The 17,201-nt window shown below is 35.2% G+C and overlaps 1 protein-coding gene across 4 annotated transcripts in view; it reads left to right on the top strand.

Moving 5' to 3' along the window:
• SEPTIN7 (septin 7) overlaps positions 1 to 16,322 on the top strand; it is a 70,441-nt gene extending 54,119 nt beyond the window's left edge. For 3 of the 4 annotated variants that reach the window (XM_075493475.1, XM_075493473.1, XM_075493476.1), the window contains exons 7-14: positions 541 to 633; positions 1,851 to 1,947; positions 4,045 to 4,096; positions 4,986 to 5,111; positions 9,692 to 9,712; positions 12,452 to 12,587; positions 14,612 to 14,751; positions 15,297 to 16,322. In XM_075493475.1, the coding sequence (XP_075349590.1) occupies positions 541 to 633; positions 1,851 to 1,947; positions 4,045 to 4,096; positions 4,986 to 5,111; positions 9,692 to 9,712; positions 12,452 to 12,587; positions 14,612 to 14,751; positions 15,297 to 15,336 (705 nt within the window). In that variant the 3' untranslated portion in view covers positions 15,337 to 16,322. The remainder of the gene's footprint in view (positions 1 to 540; positions 634 to 1,850; positions 1,948 to 4,044; positions 4,097 to 4,985; positions 5,112 to 9,691; positions 9,713 to 12,451; positions 12,588 to 14,611; positions 14,752 to 15,296) is intronic. The other variant, XM_075493474.1, reaches the window with a different exon arrangement.
• The last annotated feature ends 879 nt before the right edge of the window (positions 16,323 to 17,201 follow it).

The raw sequence follows: 17,201 nt of genomic DNA, 5'->3' as shown, positions 1-17,201 counted from the left end.
TAGGCAGGTGATCCTGCTTCAAGCAACTGATGCTCAGGTGAGCTAGAAACAGAAAAGAATAGGAGTGACAGCGGTAGCTATTGTGGGAACTCAAAGGGCTGAAGTATGCCTGCAGTTATCTATTCAAATCTTTTTTTTTTTTTTAAAGGGACTCGATTGCGAGACTAGTCTGAGAATTTAAGCTGTACTGTATTAGTTTTTGCGTGTGCAGGTAGAATTCCCATTAGTGTAAATCTCTGTTTGCCCTGTTGTAGGAAACTGATGTTCATTTTTGCTGCCTTTTGTATTGATGGATAGTATTCTGTTAGCTGTGAGGCTCTGGCTCTGATCCTGTCTTCTAGCTAAGGAGCTATGGTCATGCTAATAATCCCTTGGGGTCGTGTGATGGTGTTAAACGTGCAAGTTTTGTGGTGTAACTTAGTCACCTTAATGTGCAAGGATCTTGTGTATCAAAAGGAGGGAGAATCAGATTGCAGCAAGAAATAGTTATTACAAAGTATGAATTCCTCAAACAAACAAATAACATATTTTTATTTTTAGATAATGAAAGAAATCCAAGAACACAAAATTAAAATATATGAGTTTCCAGAAACAGACGATGAAGAAGAAAATAAGATTGTTAAAAAGATAAAGGTAAATAATTGTCTTTTGAAAAACTGCTTACTTGGGGGAGGGGGGAGTGAAAAGCTTTTTGTCATTAATGAAGAGCCCACCAAAATGTTTAGAAGATAAAAATCAGATGTAAAGCTGTTCTAAGAGTCACTGTTCCTCAGCAGAAGCAGTGAATGATGCTCTTAGATGACTTAAGTCCTTTAATGGCTAAAATTCAGAATGAAAGCACTAGATCACATGTTCATTTAATAATGTCTTAAAAGATCACTTTCTTTTTATTCCATCCCTATTTGACTTTAATCCACCCACCACATTTTGTTTGATTCTGAGCTTTGAAAGCAGCAAGCGTTGTCTTTCAGACAGAGGTCTGCAGTGGCACAGAGTGTGTGCATTACAGTTAATAGCTGTCTGACTAATTGATATACTGAAACCTTAATGGAGACTAATGACTAAAGAAAATCAAAAGTACTGTCAGGCTGTTGAAAGGCTTTTTCTTTGTTTACTTGTGGTTTTGGTTTGTTCTCTTATGTTGGAGTCCATCTTGTATATGTTTCTTTAGCCTTGTGTCTGTTTGTTCAGTAGCTTTAACTGCCTGTAAGAGCTTTTAATTTGTTTTGTTACTGTGGGAATCACCTAGGATAGATAAACACAAATAGCACAAATGGAAGATATTCTGGGACTAAGCCTAAAGGAGAAGAGCAGAATAAAAGCAAAGAAAAAAGTCCAAAATACTTAGCTTTGTATACTGTTCCTTTCAGCTCCTTGAAGCTGCTCTTGGCTCCTTTGTTGCTTGTTACACTGGAGGGGGTTTTGGTTCAGCTGAAAACAAGAACTTGAAGTAGTTCTTTGCCAGACCTTTGAAAACTGGTACCAGATCCAGTCAAAGTAACAGTCCTTGTAGCCAGTGGGAATATGAATTGATAAATAATTACTGTACAATCGAGTAAATAGGAAATGGTTTGCCTGTTGCTTAGCTTACTAAGTAACAGTAATGTCTGTTTCTTAACTAGATTTACAGAATACAACAGTGTAAGGAATTTCAAAGGGGTGTGTGTGTATATATATGTCATTAAACTAGGCAAAGGCCAGTAAACATAACTATCCTTGCACTTTGGGTAAGCTGCATTGCAGTGTTATAGCACCAAACTAGCTTACGTCAAGTTTATACATGGGAAGCATGCTTTCGGTATCTTGTGGCAGTAGAAATTTTGATTTTAAAGTAATACTTTATCTTGTAGGACCGTTTACCTCTTGCTGTGGTAGGTAGTAATACGATCATTGAAGTCAATGGCAAGAGAGTTAGAGGAAGGCAGTACCCATGGGGTGTTGCAGAAGGTAAGGCTTTCTCATTATTTTTATCCATTTAAAACTTATTAGACATTAGTCTGTATTTGAAATATTTGAAATGCTTAATTTGAATGTGCTTTGGTCTGGAAATTTATTGAATGTACCATTTTGTTACTCTGACAGTCTTGGAAGAAGGTAAAAGTTCAGCAACATGTAACTCTGCAAGCAGATTCCTGTTGGTCTTACTGTGGAATTGTAAAACCTGTAGTAACTTACTGCAGTTAATGATGAGGCTTAGATTACAACTGTTTGCTAGCATCCTTAGCTTTTATATGAAGAAAATTGAAATATGTATTTCTTAAATTCTTCTTTCTAGAGTATTCACATTACAAATGTTAATTTGACCAGCTTGACTAGCATAAATTCAGTTTAAAGTTTCTGGAAGGATTTGGTTTTTTTTCCCAAAACATCTGAGTCTTAATTGCTGGGGTGTAGCAGCAGGAAGGTACCTGGTAATGAATTGAATACTTTGATAGTTCGTTTTTTGGTTGTTTTTTTTTTTAATTAATTTAGAACTTACTTTCTACTATTATAGAGGCTTGAATTTGGCTGCATGTTCTTCTGGCCACCATTGCTTGTGATTTAATGCTGTTCACTTATTTCAAATGGCATGTGGCATGGCTTGCACCATGCTGTATAGAGAAACAGTCACTATTAAACTGTTCTTCCATGATCATTGAACTTTTTCCTTGTAGTGTGCATGTATTGAATAAAGAGAAGACTTTTTCCTCACTGTTTCTGCCTTCCGAGGGCAATGGACTATAAATTTGATGCAGTGTAAAATAGACAAAAAAAAAACCCCAACTAACAAGCAGTGTATGGACCAATACTTTAAAGAGAAATGCTGTAGCACTTTGAAGTGTGTGTCTGGCAGGAAATGAGGTTTGGCAGAAAGTAAAAACCAGCTGCACCAGAGAGGATCAAGCTTTATTTAAGGCTCTTCCGTTAGCATTTGAAGATGTACAAAATGGTGCTGCTTTTCTTTATTTTAAAACAAACTTCATAAGTGTTTCACACTCATCTGATTGTACAACTTTTGGAAGGGAAGAACTAGCCTCACTAAAAGGAACCTCTTTAAGTGGCTTTGAGTCTGTCAGCGAAGGACAGAATACTCGGAGATGATGCTTTTTTGGGAGTATGACTTCATGTAGTATCTGAACAGAACTTACCGGTTTGTGTAAAACCATGGAATAAAATAATGCAGGAGTGCAGATGCAAGATGAACGCATGAAGAGGCTAAGTGCTTCATTTTTCTTTACTTGGGTTATTTTAATTCCTTCATCCTACTTTTATTTCTCCTTCCCATGAAAATGTCCATCTCTAGTTCAGGGACACATTGGAACCTGCCTTGTGCCTTTCTTTTGTGTGCGCTAAGAGCTTTGTGTGTTGCCTTCTCTGTCTGCACACCAGAGAGTTCTGGGGTGTGCATTTTTCTCCAGTGTCATTTCATTATCAGGGAAATGCTGTTCACAGCATTAGCCTCTTCTACAGTAATGGGATGATAGGCATGGTGGCATCTAATGACAGCTGCCAGTGCTCTCTTGGTCTGTAGGCAGGTGCATCAAATTAAATATACAACCTTCCTTTACTTAGTTAATAAAGAACTAAATCCACATTAAAATAAAGACTTTTGCAACTCATTTGGTGGGGCAGGGGGGAATAGGTTGCGTTAAGTCTGTCTTCTAAAGGTTTTGGATATAGCTGGATCTAAACTGAGGTCTTTAGTTAGCGTCTGATCCTTAATTATGCAACTATACTGGCAGGGGCTCCAAAGAATCATGAAGTTAGTTAAGCTGCAAAACTGTGTTTCTGTTGGGGTAGCTTAATCTGCTGTACTGACTCGAAAACCAGTTTGCCAGTATGGCTTAGGGGAGCACTGGAACTTTGCTGGGAAGATATATTGATACAATAATATTGTTAATGCTCTCCTACTGTTAACACACTTACTGTTTGAGTAAGGAAAGGCTGGAAGTAATCTGTTATTAGAATGAATGTAGGAGATGGGTGACATCTAAAAGCTTTACCTCTCTGTAAGGCACATATTTTGGTTGGTGTCTCAATAAAAATGTACCTCTCTTTCTGTAGTTGAAAATGGTGAACACTGTGACTTCACAATTCTGAGGAACATGTTGATAAGGTAAGTAATTTAACAGGTAACATTACGTTTTCTAGTATGTTTGAGAGATTGGAAAGTCCTCTATTGGAGAAAAAAGGATTTGAGCTAGTGAGTTCATATTAGTCCCCATATTTTTAATTGTAGACAGTATCTTACACTTCGATATATTGTTTAATGACATATCTAGCAAGCGGTGGCAGTGATGATTTTTTCAAATAGTTCTCTCTACTTTCTGTTTACTTGTTCTAAACAATTTAGGAACCCAAGTTGTCTGTTAGTGCTGATGTGTAGTTAGTTGTAGGCATTTTTTTTTAAATTTTCAGTGCTGCAGTTGTCTAAAACAAGACTGCCTGTGATTTGTTGTGTTAGGTGCTGAGTCCTAAGTCTCATCTGCTGTAACAACTGTTGGTTTGATTATTAAGCTTTGCTTTTCTCCAAGCTGCTGATGAAAAATTATTAAAGGAAGCTAATGTTTGTATCTTAGTCTTGAACTTTACATTTAGCTTTTGCAGACTTAAAAGATAGAAACTAGGAAGTTTTGGCTTGTTTTTTGTTTCTTGCCTGACATGCTTTGGCGCACCTACTACAGTAGTAATACACAGTTTTCACAGCTGTTCTCCAAATACTTGCAAGTTTATCCACAGAACTCAAATTTTCCAAAGATTGGTCCTGTAAGTTAACATTTGGACATATTGTAAACTTGAGATAGTTCAGTGCAAAATAATATGGTATTTCTGTGACTTTGCTGTCTTGACAGCTCTAATTTAAATGGAAGAATGACAACGTTGTGGGGAATGGGACATTAATGGAGGGGTATACTTTAAGTCAATTTGCAAAATGAACATGGACTGATTTTTCAGATAGTATTTTGTATTTGTGTACTAAGCTGATAAATTACACTTATTGACAGAACTCATATGCAGGACCTGAAGGATGTCACTAACAACGTACATTATGAGAATTACAGAAGCAGAAAACTGGCAGCTGTTACATACAATGGTGTTGACAACAACAAAAATAAAGGGCAGCTAACAAAGTAAGTTCTTGTTGAAGTTGTATTGCACTTTAATCTTTTTGCTCTGTTGGTTTTTTTTTTTTTGTGGTTTTGTTTTGGGGGGGGGTTGGTGGTTTTTTTTTGTTGTTGTTGGTTGGTTTTGTGTACATGTGGTGGGATTTTTGGTTTTGGGTTTTTTGGGGTGGTGGTGGTTTTTGTTTGTATTTATCCTCCTAGTCAGTTGCCTCTTCACTGTGTTCCGGTCTGAACACCGTATACTTCTGGTTTATTTATGATTTGTTTTTTTCTATTTCACTAAGGTTTACACTAGTTTAGCTGAACATGTCAAATAACTGGGTTTTGGTTAGATTCAGTACTGAAGAGAATCCTTACATTTACTATTTCAGTTTATAAGTTTTGTTTCACTGGTACTTATTGCAAAGTTGTTGTGCGTTAGTATTTCTATTTTGGTATATATACTACTTTTGGAATTATTGGCTCTTTTGGTATGAATGCTCAATACTCAGTGTCAGGGATGTTTTTGAGAGGAATGGGTTAATGTTTATTTAGAAACTTTGAAAATCCAGATGCACTACTGTCATCTTTGAAACGCTGCCCTGGCTACTTCTAGGGTTGCTTATCATGGTGGGGAAGTTATTGCAACATCTTTATCTTTTGTGAGAAGAGAATTGCAATGCAAGAGTTCTGGGGTTTGTTGTTGCTGGTTTTTTTTTTTTTAACCCTAGTATGTCATTTTAGTTACCTCTGACAGCAAGTTGTTTGCCAACCTGATGAAATTATTGGAAGATTTAAAAGTAGGCTCTACTGTATTTTTCATTTTATAATGCTATTTGAGAATAGCTGTGCTCTTAAATTTAAGTATCTTTCCTGCTCTACATGTCAACTGTATAAACAATAATTAGTGATTAAATAATTAGTAATTATTAATACACTTTTTTTTCGTACCATGTTTAAATACAAATTTCTCAAGCAAAATATAGGGTAGTATTCTGTTTGGCTAATGATATGCCAAATTACAGCTGTTCTTCCTGAAAAAGGTCTCTGAAATTAGATGGAAATATCTGCTGTTCCTATCTGTATGACAGCTACAAAGCCATTTTTCACAAAAGGAGTGTCTATTCTACACTATCTTAATGCTTTGAAAGTGCCTGTGAGGGAATGATTTAAGTGGACATGATTTAGTTTCATCTAGTGTGAGCCTACATGAGGCTTCTCTGCTCAGCATTGAGAAAAAATATAATAGTATATGTCAGTTATATCAACGCTTCAAAAGTGTACCTAAATTTAGGTAAAGTTTGTAGTGAGGTCAAGTCTTAAAAAGAATAGTCTTCAAATACGTGTATCCATAACGCAGTGGTTACTTCTCACTGTCACGTTTCTTGCCATCATGTTATCCCTGACTCGCATCTCAAGGCTTCTGAACTGATATAGCAAGTATGTTAGAAATATTTCTCAAGCTACACTTGTTCTCATAACAGTACAGTGCTGGTGGTAGAGACAGGAGGAGTTTTAAGAAGTAAAATTACTAAATGAGGTAGTCACTGTGGAAGAATTGGGGTGGAGGGCACGTAAGGTAGTTGGCATATTTGAGAACAAAATTGTGCAGGCAGCCAACTTTCTCTTTGCTGAGGTGATAGTATATTAACAGTAGCGCAGAACAGAAAATTCTGCATTTCCTCCAGGACTTCTAACTTGCTATTACTGTAGTTTTTACTGTACTTTTATTTGCTGTACTATTATTTTACTGTACTGAAAAGTGAAACTTTATCATTGCAGTTTTGGATACTGGAGGAAGTTGTTTTTACTTTTTTTTTGGTGGTGTTTAATACTATTTTTTATCCCTTTCCAAATCTTAGTATGTGTTCCTTAGATTCAGAAAAATTTTAATTTTAGCGATAGCACTTTATTTGTGCCTGCTTAGATTTGTGTTAGTCTGCACCTACAGACAGTCTGTTACCTAATTCAAGTAAGGATTGGTTATTCTGTGTTGTTCTTAAAAAGAATAATGCAATTATTTTTGGGGGGGTTTGGTGGTTGGGTTTTTGGTTTTTTTGTGGTGTTTTTTTGTTGTTGTTGTCGTTGTTGTTGTTGTTTTTAATTCCCATATTGCAAACAAAAAGATGCGTTTTTGTATAAATGCATCTACCGGAAGGTTTCAAAACTGTTTTCATGTCATTCGTGTCCCACCCCACCGTCAATTGTTGATAGTATTGCTGAGATTTCCTTTTTAGCTAGAATTTCTGCTAAGAGGGTCTGGAATTACTCTGCTTTCTGAAGCACGCTTACTTTTGCATCTCCTGTCGTCTCAGGACACTGTGCTGTCCCACCTGAATATTTCTAGGTAAACATGCCTTTTTGGAACAGTTTTCTTCATGAGAAATCTGTTGCTGAGAACACTGCAGTACTGCCGCTTGGAAGTGAATAAATACAACTGGTGCTCTTAGCTATCAGGTTTTCTTTTTTTTAAGAGAAGAAATAAATTATCACAGTTTTTTTTGATTCAGCCATCTCAAAGATGGCAAAATGTATTGCAAACTTGTAAGAAATATTTTGAACCTTTTCTTAGAGTTTGTTTCTCCAAACATAGGGTGACTTAATAAGTAAATGAATAAAATTCTTGAATGCGTACACTGGTTATGAAGCAGCTGATGCTATTCTTGTCTTGTTACCTTATCCATACGTTGAATTGCAGCTTTTTTTTTTTTAAGCTTTAACATGCTTTTTTGGCTTCAATGTGTTTTCATAGTTTTGAATCCAGCATAGTTGAAGCAGCATAGAAGGAATTTTCCTAATAACCATGTGTCTTCCTGGAAATTAATTGAAGGAGGGAAGAACAGATATTAACAGTTTATCTGTGCATCCCCTTAGGAATTTTATGCTTGCCTGCTTGCCTTTTGAAAGAAGTGTCTGTGTCTCAAAATGGAGCAATATTTGACTTGTCCTCTGGAAATCTGATTCTTTCAAGGGAGACAGATCCTGTATCTCTAGCTGAGAATGGAGACGTGCTCTGATGCTATCTGGTGGTATTACAAGCATACTGTTAAGCATAGATATAACCACTGGCTCTGGAAACTCCTAAGCTGCTGTTCTTCTGTAAGCTGGGAGGGTACCCATAAGAGGAGATGTACATGCAGTGGTTCTTGTGCTTTTCCAAAAGTATCTCCTACTGGCAGCTGTTGGAGACTGGATTGACCTTTTGTACCTTTAAAACAGCTGTATTTTTGTGATCTTAGCAGATCTTTGTTTTTCATGCAACTGTTAACATGTTTCTCTGAAGAAAAATGCAAATGTGAAAAATAGAAGTATGTGCTACAAGTTTTAGTAATACTGTGCAGATGAATTGAAGAAGCAGTTTCTTCTGTCCAGTTGCTAATTTTATCTCTGATTTGTCTCCTTTGATTTGGTGAAACTCTGACTGTTCTACTCTGTTACAATGAGATAACTCATTGACCTAAGAGCAATCCAAAGTGTGTATTTTCCACAATTATGTAGCCTTTTTGTATTTTAGGTTTAGTGTCTGATTTCTTCAAATTTTCAACATCATACCAACCATCAAAAAAAAAAAATGCCAAGGGTAATCTTCACATATATGGATAACTTGTCTCTTCAAACTATGTGGTAATTGTAATTTCACATGTGTACTACGTGGCATGTGAGAAGATTGGCATTTGCTCTGAAATTTAAAATTTTTAATGTGAGAAATCTTTTCAGTTTGCTGTATGAAGCTCATATCTTCAGTGAGTTTAAAAGTAAAACCTTCTTTTATTGAAGGTCGTATTGTACACTGTAAAGATGAGCCTTATCCATCTACTGATCTGTTCAATAACCTGTCACACAGGGTAACAAAATACACTATGCATAGGTCTTTCTAACTGCTTAGCTTAGACTACTTCTAACTCCTTTTGCCTATATATTCTTAGCGAATTCTGTGAAATGGTTCTAATGTTATTAAGCCAATCTTACTATATGGTGAGACTTAATATCAGAATCTTGTTTTCAGACTTTTTTTGTCCCCTCCTGTAGTACTAGTGAAGTGCTAACACAAGGCATGCTCGGGTTAAAGCATCATGCTCTGGGGATGTGACATTGCAGCCAAGCCTTCTTCAGAGCTGAGCTCAGCTGCCGGTGAGACCTCTGCTGGCCATTGAAGTCAAGTGCTCTTTTTGTAGCACAAGAACATTCATGGGTTTTTAATACAACATCCTTTACTAGGTGACGATTTTTAAATGAACAGCTAAGCCTCGATATGGCATTGGTTTCCGAAAACTCGTTTAGAGCAAGTGGTCGTTCATGTCACTAAAATATTTAAAATCGCTTTAAAAGCATACATATTCTAGGGAAACTATTCCTGAAAGTATCTGCACATCAAACCTGCATTAATATTTACATGGTGTAGTGATTTACTAACTGAATTTGAAATAAATATAACAAGCTTTAACTAACAGTCTTTCCTTTTACTGTGAAAAACTTGCTTTTGGGGGAGCACATAATTAGCTTTAGGAATCTATTAATAATGAATTTACTTTTTTAATTATTGCTTTTTGGTTTTGTGGTTTTATTTAAGCATGCTAAGCTAAGCCTCTGTATTTTTTGTTTTTTAGATTTGACACAGTTGAAGGCATGTAAGTGGTCATTTAAATTTTTCCAAAAAACTTAAAGACAAAAATTTTATAAACACAAAAAGGGTTTCACTGTTTAATGTTTCAAATTTAAAACAGTTTTCTGTTATCCTGCTCTTGGCATTGGTTTTTTTTTTTTTTTCCCTAGCAGGTTTTGGTTTTGTTTTGGGTTTTTTTTTTTCTTTCTAAAGTTTTGCTAATGTAAACTTTAGGAATTTATAAATACTTTCAGTGACAAATATTTCTATAAAAACCCATCTTCTTTAGAAACTTTTGTCTAAGCCTCAAGACAAATTTGGTCAAATTTCAACAATGAGTAGAAGTGCATAAATTATGAAATCCCCCCAGTTTCTATCTGTAGCTCCATCATCTTTATATAGATGCTTATAAAGAATTAGTGGAATTTTCATCCTTATCTGTAAATTTACAACTCTTCATTGGATTGGGGAATTAGTTACTTTAATATTTTCTGACCATGGTTTTATCTTATTACTGGCTTGCAGAGGTTCCACTTTGCACATATGTAGAATAATTTTTAATATTTGCAGATTAATTTAGAGGGCTGTTTTAACATACTTCCTGTTAAATCAATTAGGTGTTTTACATCTGCGTTTAGTGGTTTGGTTTTTTCCCTTCAGCTGTTTTTTTTGTTCAAGTCCCTTGTATAGTTTTATCCTGAAATACAGGATGATGTGCTTTTACCTACGTCACATACTTAAGACCTAACAAAACCAGTTATCACCTATGTTGTAAAGCTCTCAGCTGTAAATGCTCGCTTGTTAGTTTATCAAATTTTCTGTGCAGACTGATTTTTTTACCACTTTCTCAAATACAGCTCACATGACGTCCCTATTAGATTATTAGGTTGTCAATAGAAGGATGGTTCTGCTCCCCTTTCAAGTCTGTAGAAACTGCAGCAATGACTCCTCAGTATTCAGATCTACTTCCTAGGTTAATTTTTGAAGAGCAGATACATTTGAGAACTTTACACTTCTAAAAGGTAACAACAAGAGAATAGTCTTGTTTTGACAGCTGGTTAGCTTCCACAAGTACTGCTACTCACATCTTCTTTCATTTTCTTCTTATTTTTGTGTATTATTGTACTTCACCTGTGTCTAACAATTTTTTTTTCCTTGACAAAAGTTGCTACCAGTTGGCCTTTTGAAGGGCTAAAGTAGACATTAGACTGAGGGTCAGTTTCAGTTCTGTATATTATACAGCATTTTACTCATCCATCCAAGCTTTGCAACTATTAGTTCAGATTCAATTGAATTTTTTTTTTTTTACTGGAAATGCCAATTTCTTCCTCATGGCCACTCCCCAGTTGTCACCTTTTAAAATACTGGTATTTGAGAAAAAAGTTCATATGGCCTTGAGTTCATATGACATTGATTATTTTCACTGTATGGTTAGTTGATGAAAATGGGCAAGCAGGAAGGATAAAATGAGCCATTAATAGTCAAACCAGATCTTAACTCTGTTTGATATATAACCTCCATTCCTTTAAGAATGAGTGGCAAATTCTGAATCAAAATAGATGTTACTAATTATGTTTCAATCATCACTGAAAGTTAGTCAAATCTTTCTCCTTTTCAAATGCTTTTTCTGCATGATTTGAATCAGAACAGGGGTTTTTTGGTTTTTGTTTTGTTTTTTTAAGAAATGAAGACAAAAATACTATTTTTGATAGGGCTTAAACTTGCCACCTCTATTTTACAATTTGCTGGTCTGAGTGACTTTTGCATACATCACAGTAGATATTCTCTGCTGGTTGATTGGAACAGTTCCAAATATATTCAATTCTTCATTTTTACCAACATGATAGTTAAAACTTTGTTGTTTTAAGCCGTACATACTGAAAACTGAAACAAGAGGCCAGTGATTTGTTTTGATTGCTCTTTGTTGAACAGCAGAAAAGTCTTACAAGACTGTATGTAGCAATCATCACTAGATCAAAATCATGCTGTTTTATTGGATATTTAATGTGAAACTTGCTATTTAAAACCTGTATCACCATAAAATGGATAGCAGGCTTATACGGCTTTAAAAATTCAGTAGAATCCAGGAAAGTCGTTACCATAAAGTGTATAGAAAAATAAAAATAATATACATTATTTTTATACATTAAGTTTATTAATAGCTTTCTAAAGGAAAATCACCCAACTAACACTTCAGTGAAATACTGATGTTCAATTGCCCAGACCTTTTTTTCCCCCCAAAGTTGCTATCTCTTCTAAAGTATGACCACAGCATTCAACACAGTTGTAATGTTAACTCACTCTTGGGCTTACTTTGAACAGTGAAGATTTAGAGGAAATGGGACTTTTGTCTGCAATTCTCTTAAAATTTTTATGTCCATTAATTTTTGTATATATTTGAACGGGAAAGAAAGACACCTGAACATCACTTGGAAGATGCTAATTTTTTTGTTGTAACTTTGATTGCCTCTCTTCCCATGACCAGGTTCTACTAAAGATAGAAAGTCAAGAGTTTCTGTAACCTAAATGTAATGTAAATCAATTGTGGGGGAGGAAAAGATACTGTATGAAATGCGTTTTTGAGGAAAGCTTAACTAAACCGTTAATATAATAATGCAAATTGAATTTAAGCTAGCAGTGCATACAGTGATGTTATTTATCTTAATGCTTCAGCATTTTTATCTTGTTTTTTACAGATGCCCTAATGTAACAGACAGGAAAAAAAGTTCTTATTAGCTAACTTCTTCTTCTGGATTTATGGCAGGAGCCCGTTGGCACAGATGGAGGAGGAAAGGAGGGAGCATGTAGCCAAAATGAAAAAAATGGAAATGGAAATGGAACAGGTGTTTGAGATGAAAGTCAAAGAAAAAGTTCAGAAACTGAAGGACTCTGAAGCTGAGGTAATCAAAATGTCTTAAACCCCAATATGCTTGAGGCTGAATAAGTGTAGAGATGGCTCTCTTTGCCAAGACTTTGCCACAGAACCTCTGTCTAGGAATTGATTCCATAGTTAGATTTTATGTTTAAAGACAACTCAGTTATTCTTTCTCAGCTTGCTGTCTTTGCTGAAATGGTATAAGCCCAAACTTAAAATGTAATTTTAATGTTAATATGCATTCTCTCTTTATTTTCACAGTCATAGTATGTTAAAATACTCCTTAACTTTCTTACCTTCTTTTTCTCCCTCTTCTTTGGAATATTTTATGCCTGTTTTCTTCCATGTGTCTTAAAAAGTTCTTGAGACTTTCATGGTTTACATAAGCTAATGTAGTAATGATAATTTGCGTTTGCATATTAAAAAAGCATTTCAGGAATTTGATACCATGTCTATAAGAAATAATCTAAATGCTAATTACTAGATTAAGAAAGAGTCAGGGATATGTTGTTGTCAGTGTTTTGGTGTCATTTGAACATATGTAATTTTATGGATTTTTAACTCTAATTTCTGTCACCTCCAGGTGAAGTCCTCACATTGAAACTTTCTTATGGGCTTCAAGCAGTTCTTGAAGTGATCTTTTAAAATTACTATTATAAAATTACATTTAAGTAGAATAAGTTTTGAGAAGGCAGCTTCTCACAAGAAGCCTAATAGAGAAGTTAAAAACTGTTAAAGTTCTTAAAGTTTGGCTCCAAATTTGAGGGAAAGTGAGGAAACTTGGAAAGGTAGTTGAAATGCTTGGCAGCCTAGGCATTGTAAGGAGCCAAGGCATACTGGATCAGAGGAAAAAAATATACCAATCTAGATTTGTTTGTTTGTTTGTTTTTCTTCTGGAGAATCAAATAGGTAAGGGTATAAATGCTAAGATACACCAGTCAGCAATTTGAAAGTTTTGAAGCTAGATATTTTATCTGGATCACGGTGTTTAATTAGTCACTGGATTTAGCCTTCCTCAATTTCTGTCTTGAATCTTTTTGAATACATTTATACTTTTGGCCTCCACACTCTCCTTGTTATATGAAAAACAAATAAAAATCTTTCTTTTTGTTTTTCATGTACTACCTTATGACTTTGTGACTGAGTGCATCCTGTGATATCAGTTTTTAAATGTTCATGCAATTCATTCTTTTTTTTCTTCACTATTCGTGAGTTCGTAAACTTCTGTTGTATTTCGCTAAATGTAGAAAAGTAGGCAATAGACAGTGCTGAATATAAAGCTTTTTAAAAAAAATCTGTAAAAGGAAATATGTTTTGAAGGGTTTGTGTAAGACAGGGACTTGCCAGAGAGTAAGGAAGGAGGGAGTTTTATTTAACTCAATTCAAAAATGTGTTACACCACACAAAAGGAATCACTTTTCCTGACAGTGTCTCCATCTCACATACAACACATTTGATTGTCAGTCTGTCCCATCAGCTTGCAGGAGAGGCTTCTTACACTGTTCTGGCAGTGTAGAGAATTCACTTCAATAATACTAATAATAACTCATTTAATTAGTGAATAAATTAATCCACTTAATAATAATGGTTTCCCAAATATATCCTTAGTATAGTTAATACTATAGGATGAAATCAATGTTTGGGGTTTTTTCCTCACATGAAGTCAAAGATGCTGCTAATTTATGCATTACTGATACTCAAATGCTCTGCAATTTGCTTTTTAACATTTGCATCAAATATCAAAGTATTATTGAATTTCCTTTGCTTTGCCACATGTAGCTGCTTACAACTCCTATTTGTAACTCAGGCAGCATTTGGGGAGTTTTCTGTTAACTTTAAAATGAGGCTATGGGATTAATAATGTTGTTGTTTCTGTTACTAGCAACACCTATAACCTTAGAGGTTTTGGTCTCAGAGTTACTTTCTGTGAAGAGAAAATACAATACTATATTTTCTTGCATTAATATAGTTGCTGATGTTTGTTACTACAGCTCCAAAAGCTGCTGTGTTTTTTGCGCTTACTGACTCCATTCATAACTTTTTCTATAGCTGCAGCGACGCCATGAGCAAATGAAAAAGAATTTGGAGGCACAACACAAAGAATTAGAGGAAAAGCGTCGCCAGTTTGAGGATGAGAAAGCAAACTGGGAAGCTCAACAACGTATTTTGGAACAACAGAATTCTTCCAGGTAAATTTGAGTCTTGTTCTGTAATCCACAGCAAATGTTCTGTAGCTTTCTGCTACAAGGCAATTTCTGTGGTAATAATGATCCATGGTGGTTGGCCACTAAGGAAGTGTCACTTGAAAGCCAAGAAAAATCTTAAACTGCTTTTAGTTACTAAAAGCATATATCAGAAATATTGGGAAGATTATTAGCTTCTAAAGCAGATTTTAATCTGCAAAAACACTGTATCCATACATAACTAGATCTGCCTAAAAAAATTATGTTTGTATTTGAAAGCTAGATTGCATCAGACTTCTGAGGGATGAAGAGTTAAAGCTTTGAGAATGAAAGAGTTTAATTCTCCTAGTCCTTGGAAGGGGAAATCTAGTGATAAATGCATTGCTTGACTTCATATAGTACAAGTACTGTGTACATAATGAGTTTCATACATTGTATTGCAACCAGTAAAGCTTTATAAAATGCATATTTTAAAAGATGTACATTAGTGATTTTTTTTTTTAAATCAGAGAATGTATGCATTATTTAACAACCTTTTTTTAATATTTTAGAACCTTGGAAAAGAATAAGAAGAAAGGGAAGATATTTTAAATGCATCATTTTGACCACCAGTTATGTATTAGTTGCCAATATGCCAGCCTGGACATCAGTGTTTGTTGGATCCGTTTGACCAATTTTGCACCAGTTGTATCCATAGTAATGGATTTAACAGCATGACAAATTTTTTGTTAATTTTGATGGAGAATGAGATGCCTTGAATTGTCTAGGGTGTTGTATACTTGGAAAAATAACAGTTCTAAGTAACTTTTTTTCCTTTTTTTTTTTTAAACAGATGTCATTTTAACGCAAAAGAAAACATTTTACTGTTGTACAATCATGTTCTGGTGGTTTGACGGTTTACAGGACATTAAAAAATGCAAGGACTCTAGACGGTTTTTAGTGAGGATAAATTGCCATAATATGATGCAAACAATGCTTCTCTATTATTATAATACAAGAATTCCATTCAGTGCAGCATATACAATAATGTAATTCAGTCTAACACAGTTGACCCTATTTTTGACACTTCCATTGTTTAAAAGTACACATGGAAAAACAAAAGTTGTAGGCTTACAGTGCACCTAAGCTTTTTATAACAACCCTTTTATGTTTTGGATTCTTTAAATATATGCTATTCTCATTTAGTAACTTCTTTAGCCAGAAGGATCTCATTACTGCTTCATTTTTTGTAATAACATTTAATTTAGATATTTTTCCATATATTGGCCCTCCTAAATAGAATATAGCTTCTTTCATATGGTAGGAACCAGTGAGTAAAACTTTCCTTTAACTCCCTTTTTACATTTTATGGTAAGTAGCAGGAAAACGCATTTATAGGTCATTTCTAGACAAAATTGTGGCGTTAACTACCAACCTGTTTCTACCTGTGTGCAGTCTTTCTTTATTTTACTAGAAATGGGAATATGGCCTCAAGAAAAACATCACCATTTCGCATTTAGCTGTATTCATATACTGCATTTCTGTATTTTTGTTTGTATTGTAAAAAGTCACATAATAAACAATGTTGTGATGTAACACGCTGCTGTGTCAGAATTTTTAAAGGAGTTAAAACAGCCAAGTACTTCTTTGGGAAACCTTTGAACCTTCTGTCTTCCATGCAGGCTGGATTGACCTGTGTCTTTGATTTGCCTGAGGATTAGTATAGGGTATAGAAAATGCCTTTGCATCGTGGAATTGTTAGAAAATCCAGTTTCAGTGGCTGTGCTCTGAATTGGGAAAGCAAGGATCTGTCTTGCCCAGAAGAGGGCACCCAGTGTCCACACCGCTGTGCTGCATCCCGCTAGCTCCGGTTTCGGTAGTCATGCTGTCCGCACTGTCTCTTTCGCCTCCTGCCAGCTTTTAAGCGTATCTAGTGAGGTTGCTGTGTAACACGTTCGCAGTCTCTTCAGGTACTTCTGTTAAGCTCGTTGGCAACGGTGGGGTTTTTTGTTTTGGTTTTGATTTTAGTTAATTGAGTCGGTGTTAATAAATGTGGTAGCCACGAACTTGATATTTAAAATACAACCTGTAAGTTGTTAAAAAAAGATGGGGGCTTTTAATGTCTGTCTTTGCCTGTGAAACAATGAAGAATGGCTCGTTTTTTGCAGATGTTCCTTGTATTACCCCTGCTATCACTCTCTTCCTGTTCATTTTTTTTACATGCGTTATGCTGATCAGAAATATATTTTATTCAGATAGAGCTTCCCAATGAAATGAAGGTGTTTTCAGTAGTCTGTATAAAGGCCTCCTTATGACTTATTTCAAATATTCTGCCTGTCTCTTTTCAGAGAAGACACGGATTATCAGTAAGTAGACATAGCTTTCCCTTTCAAGTAAACAGAATTGCAAAATCTCATCTTTTAATACATCACGGAGAATGTGCACTGCCTGCGTCTGCCCCCCACTCCCTCAGGTTT

This window comes from Mycteria americana, chromosome 2 (assembly GCF_035582795.1).
Source record: "Mycteria americana isolate JAX WOST 10 ecotype Jacksonville Zoo and Gardens chromosome 2, USCA_MyAme_1.0, whole genome shotgun sequence".
Lineage (NCBI taxonomy): Eukaryota > Metazoa > Chordata > Aves > Ciconiiformes > Ciconiidae > Mycteria > Mycteria americana.
This window is presented reverse-complemented; position numbering and strand designations above follow the sequence as displayed.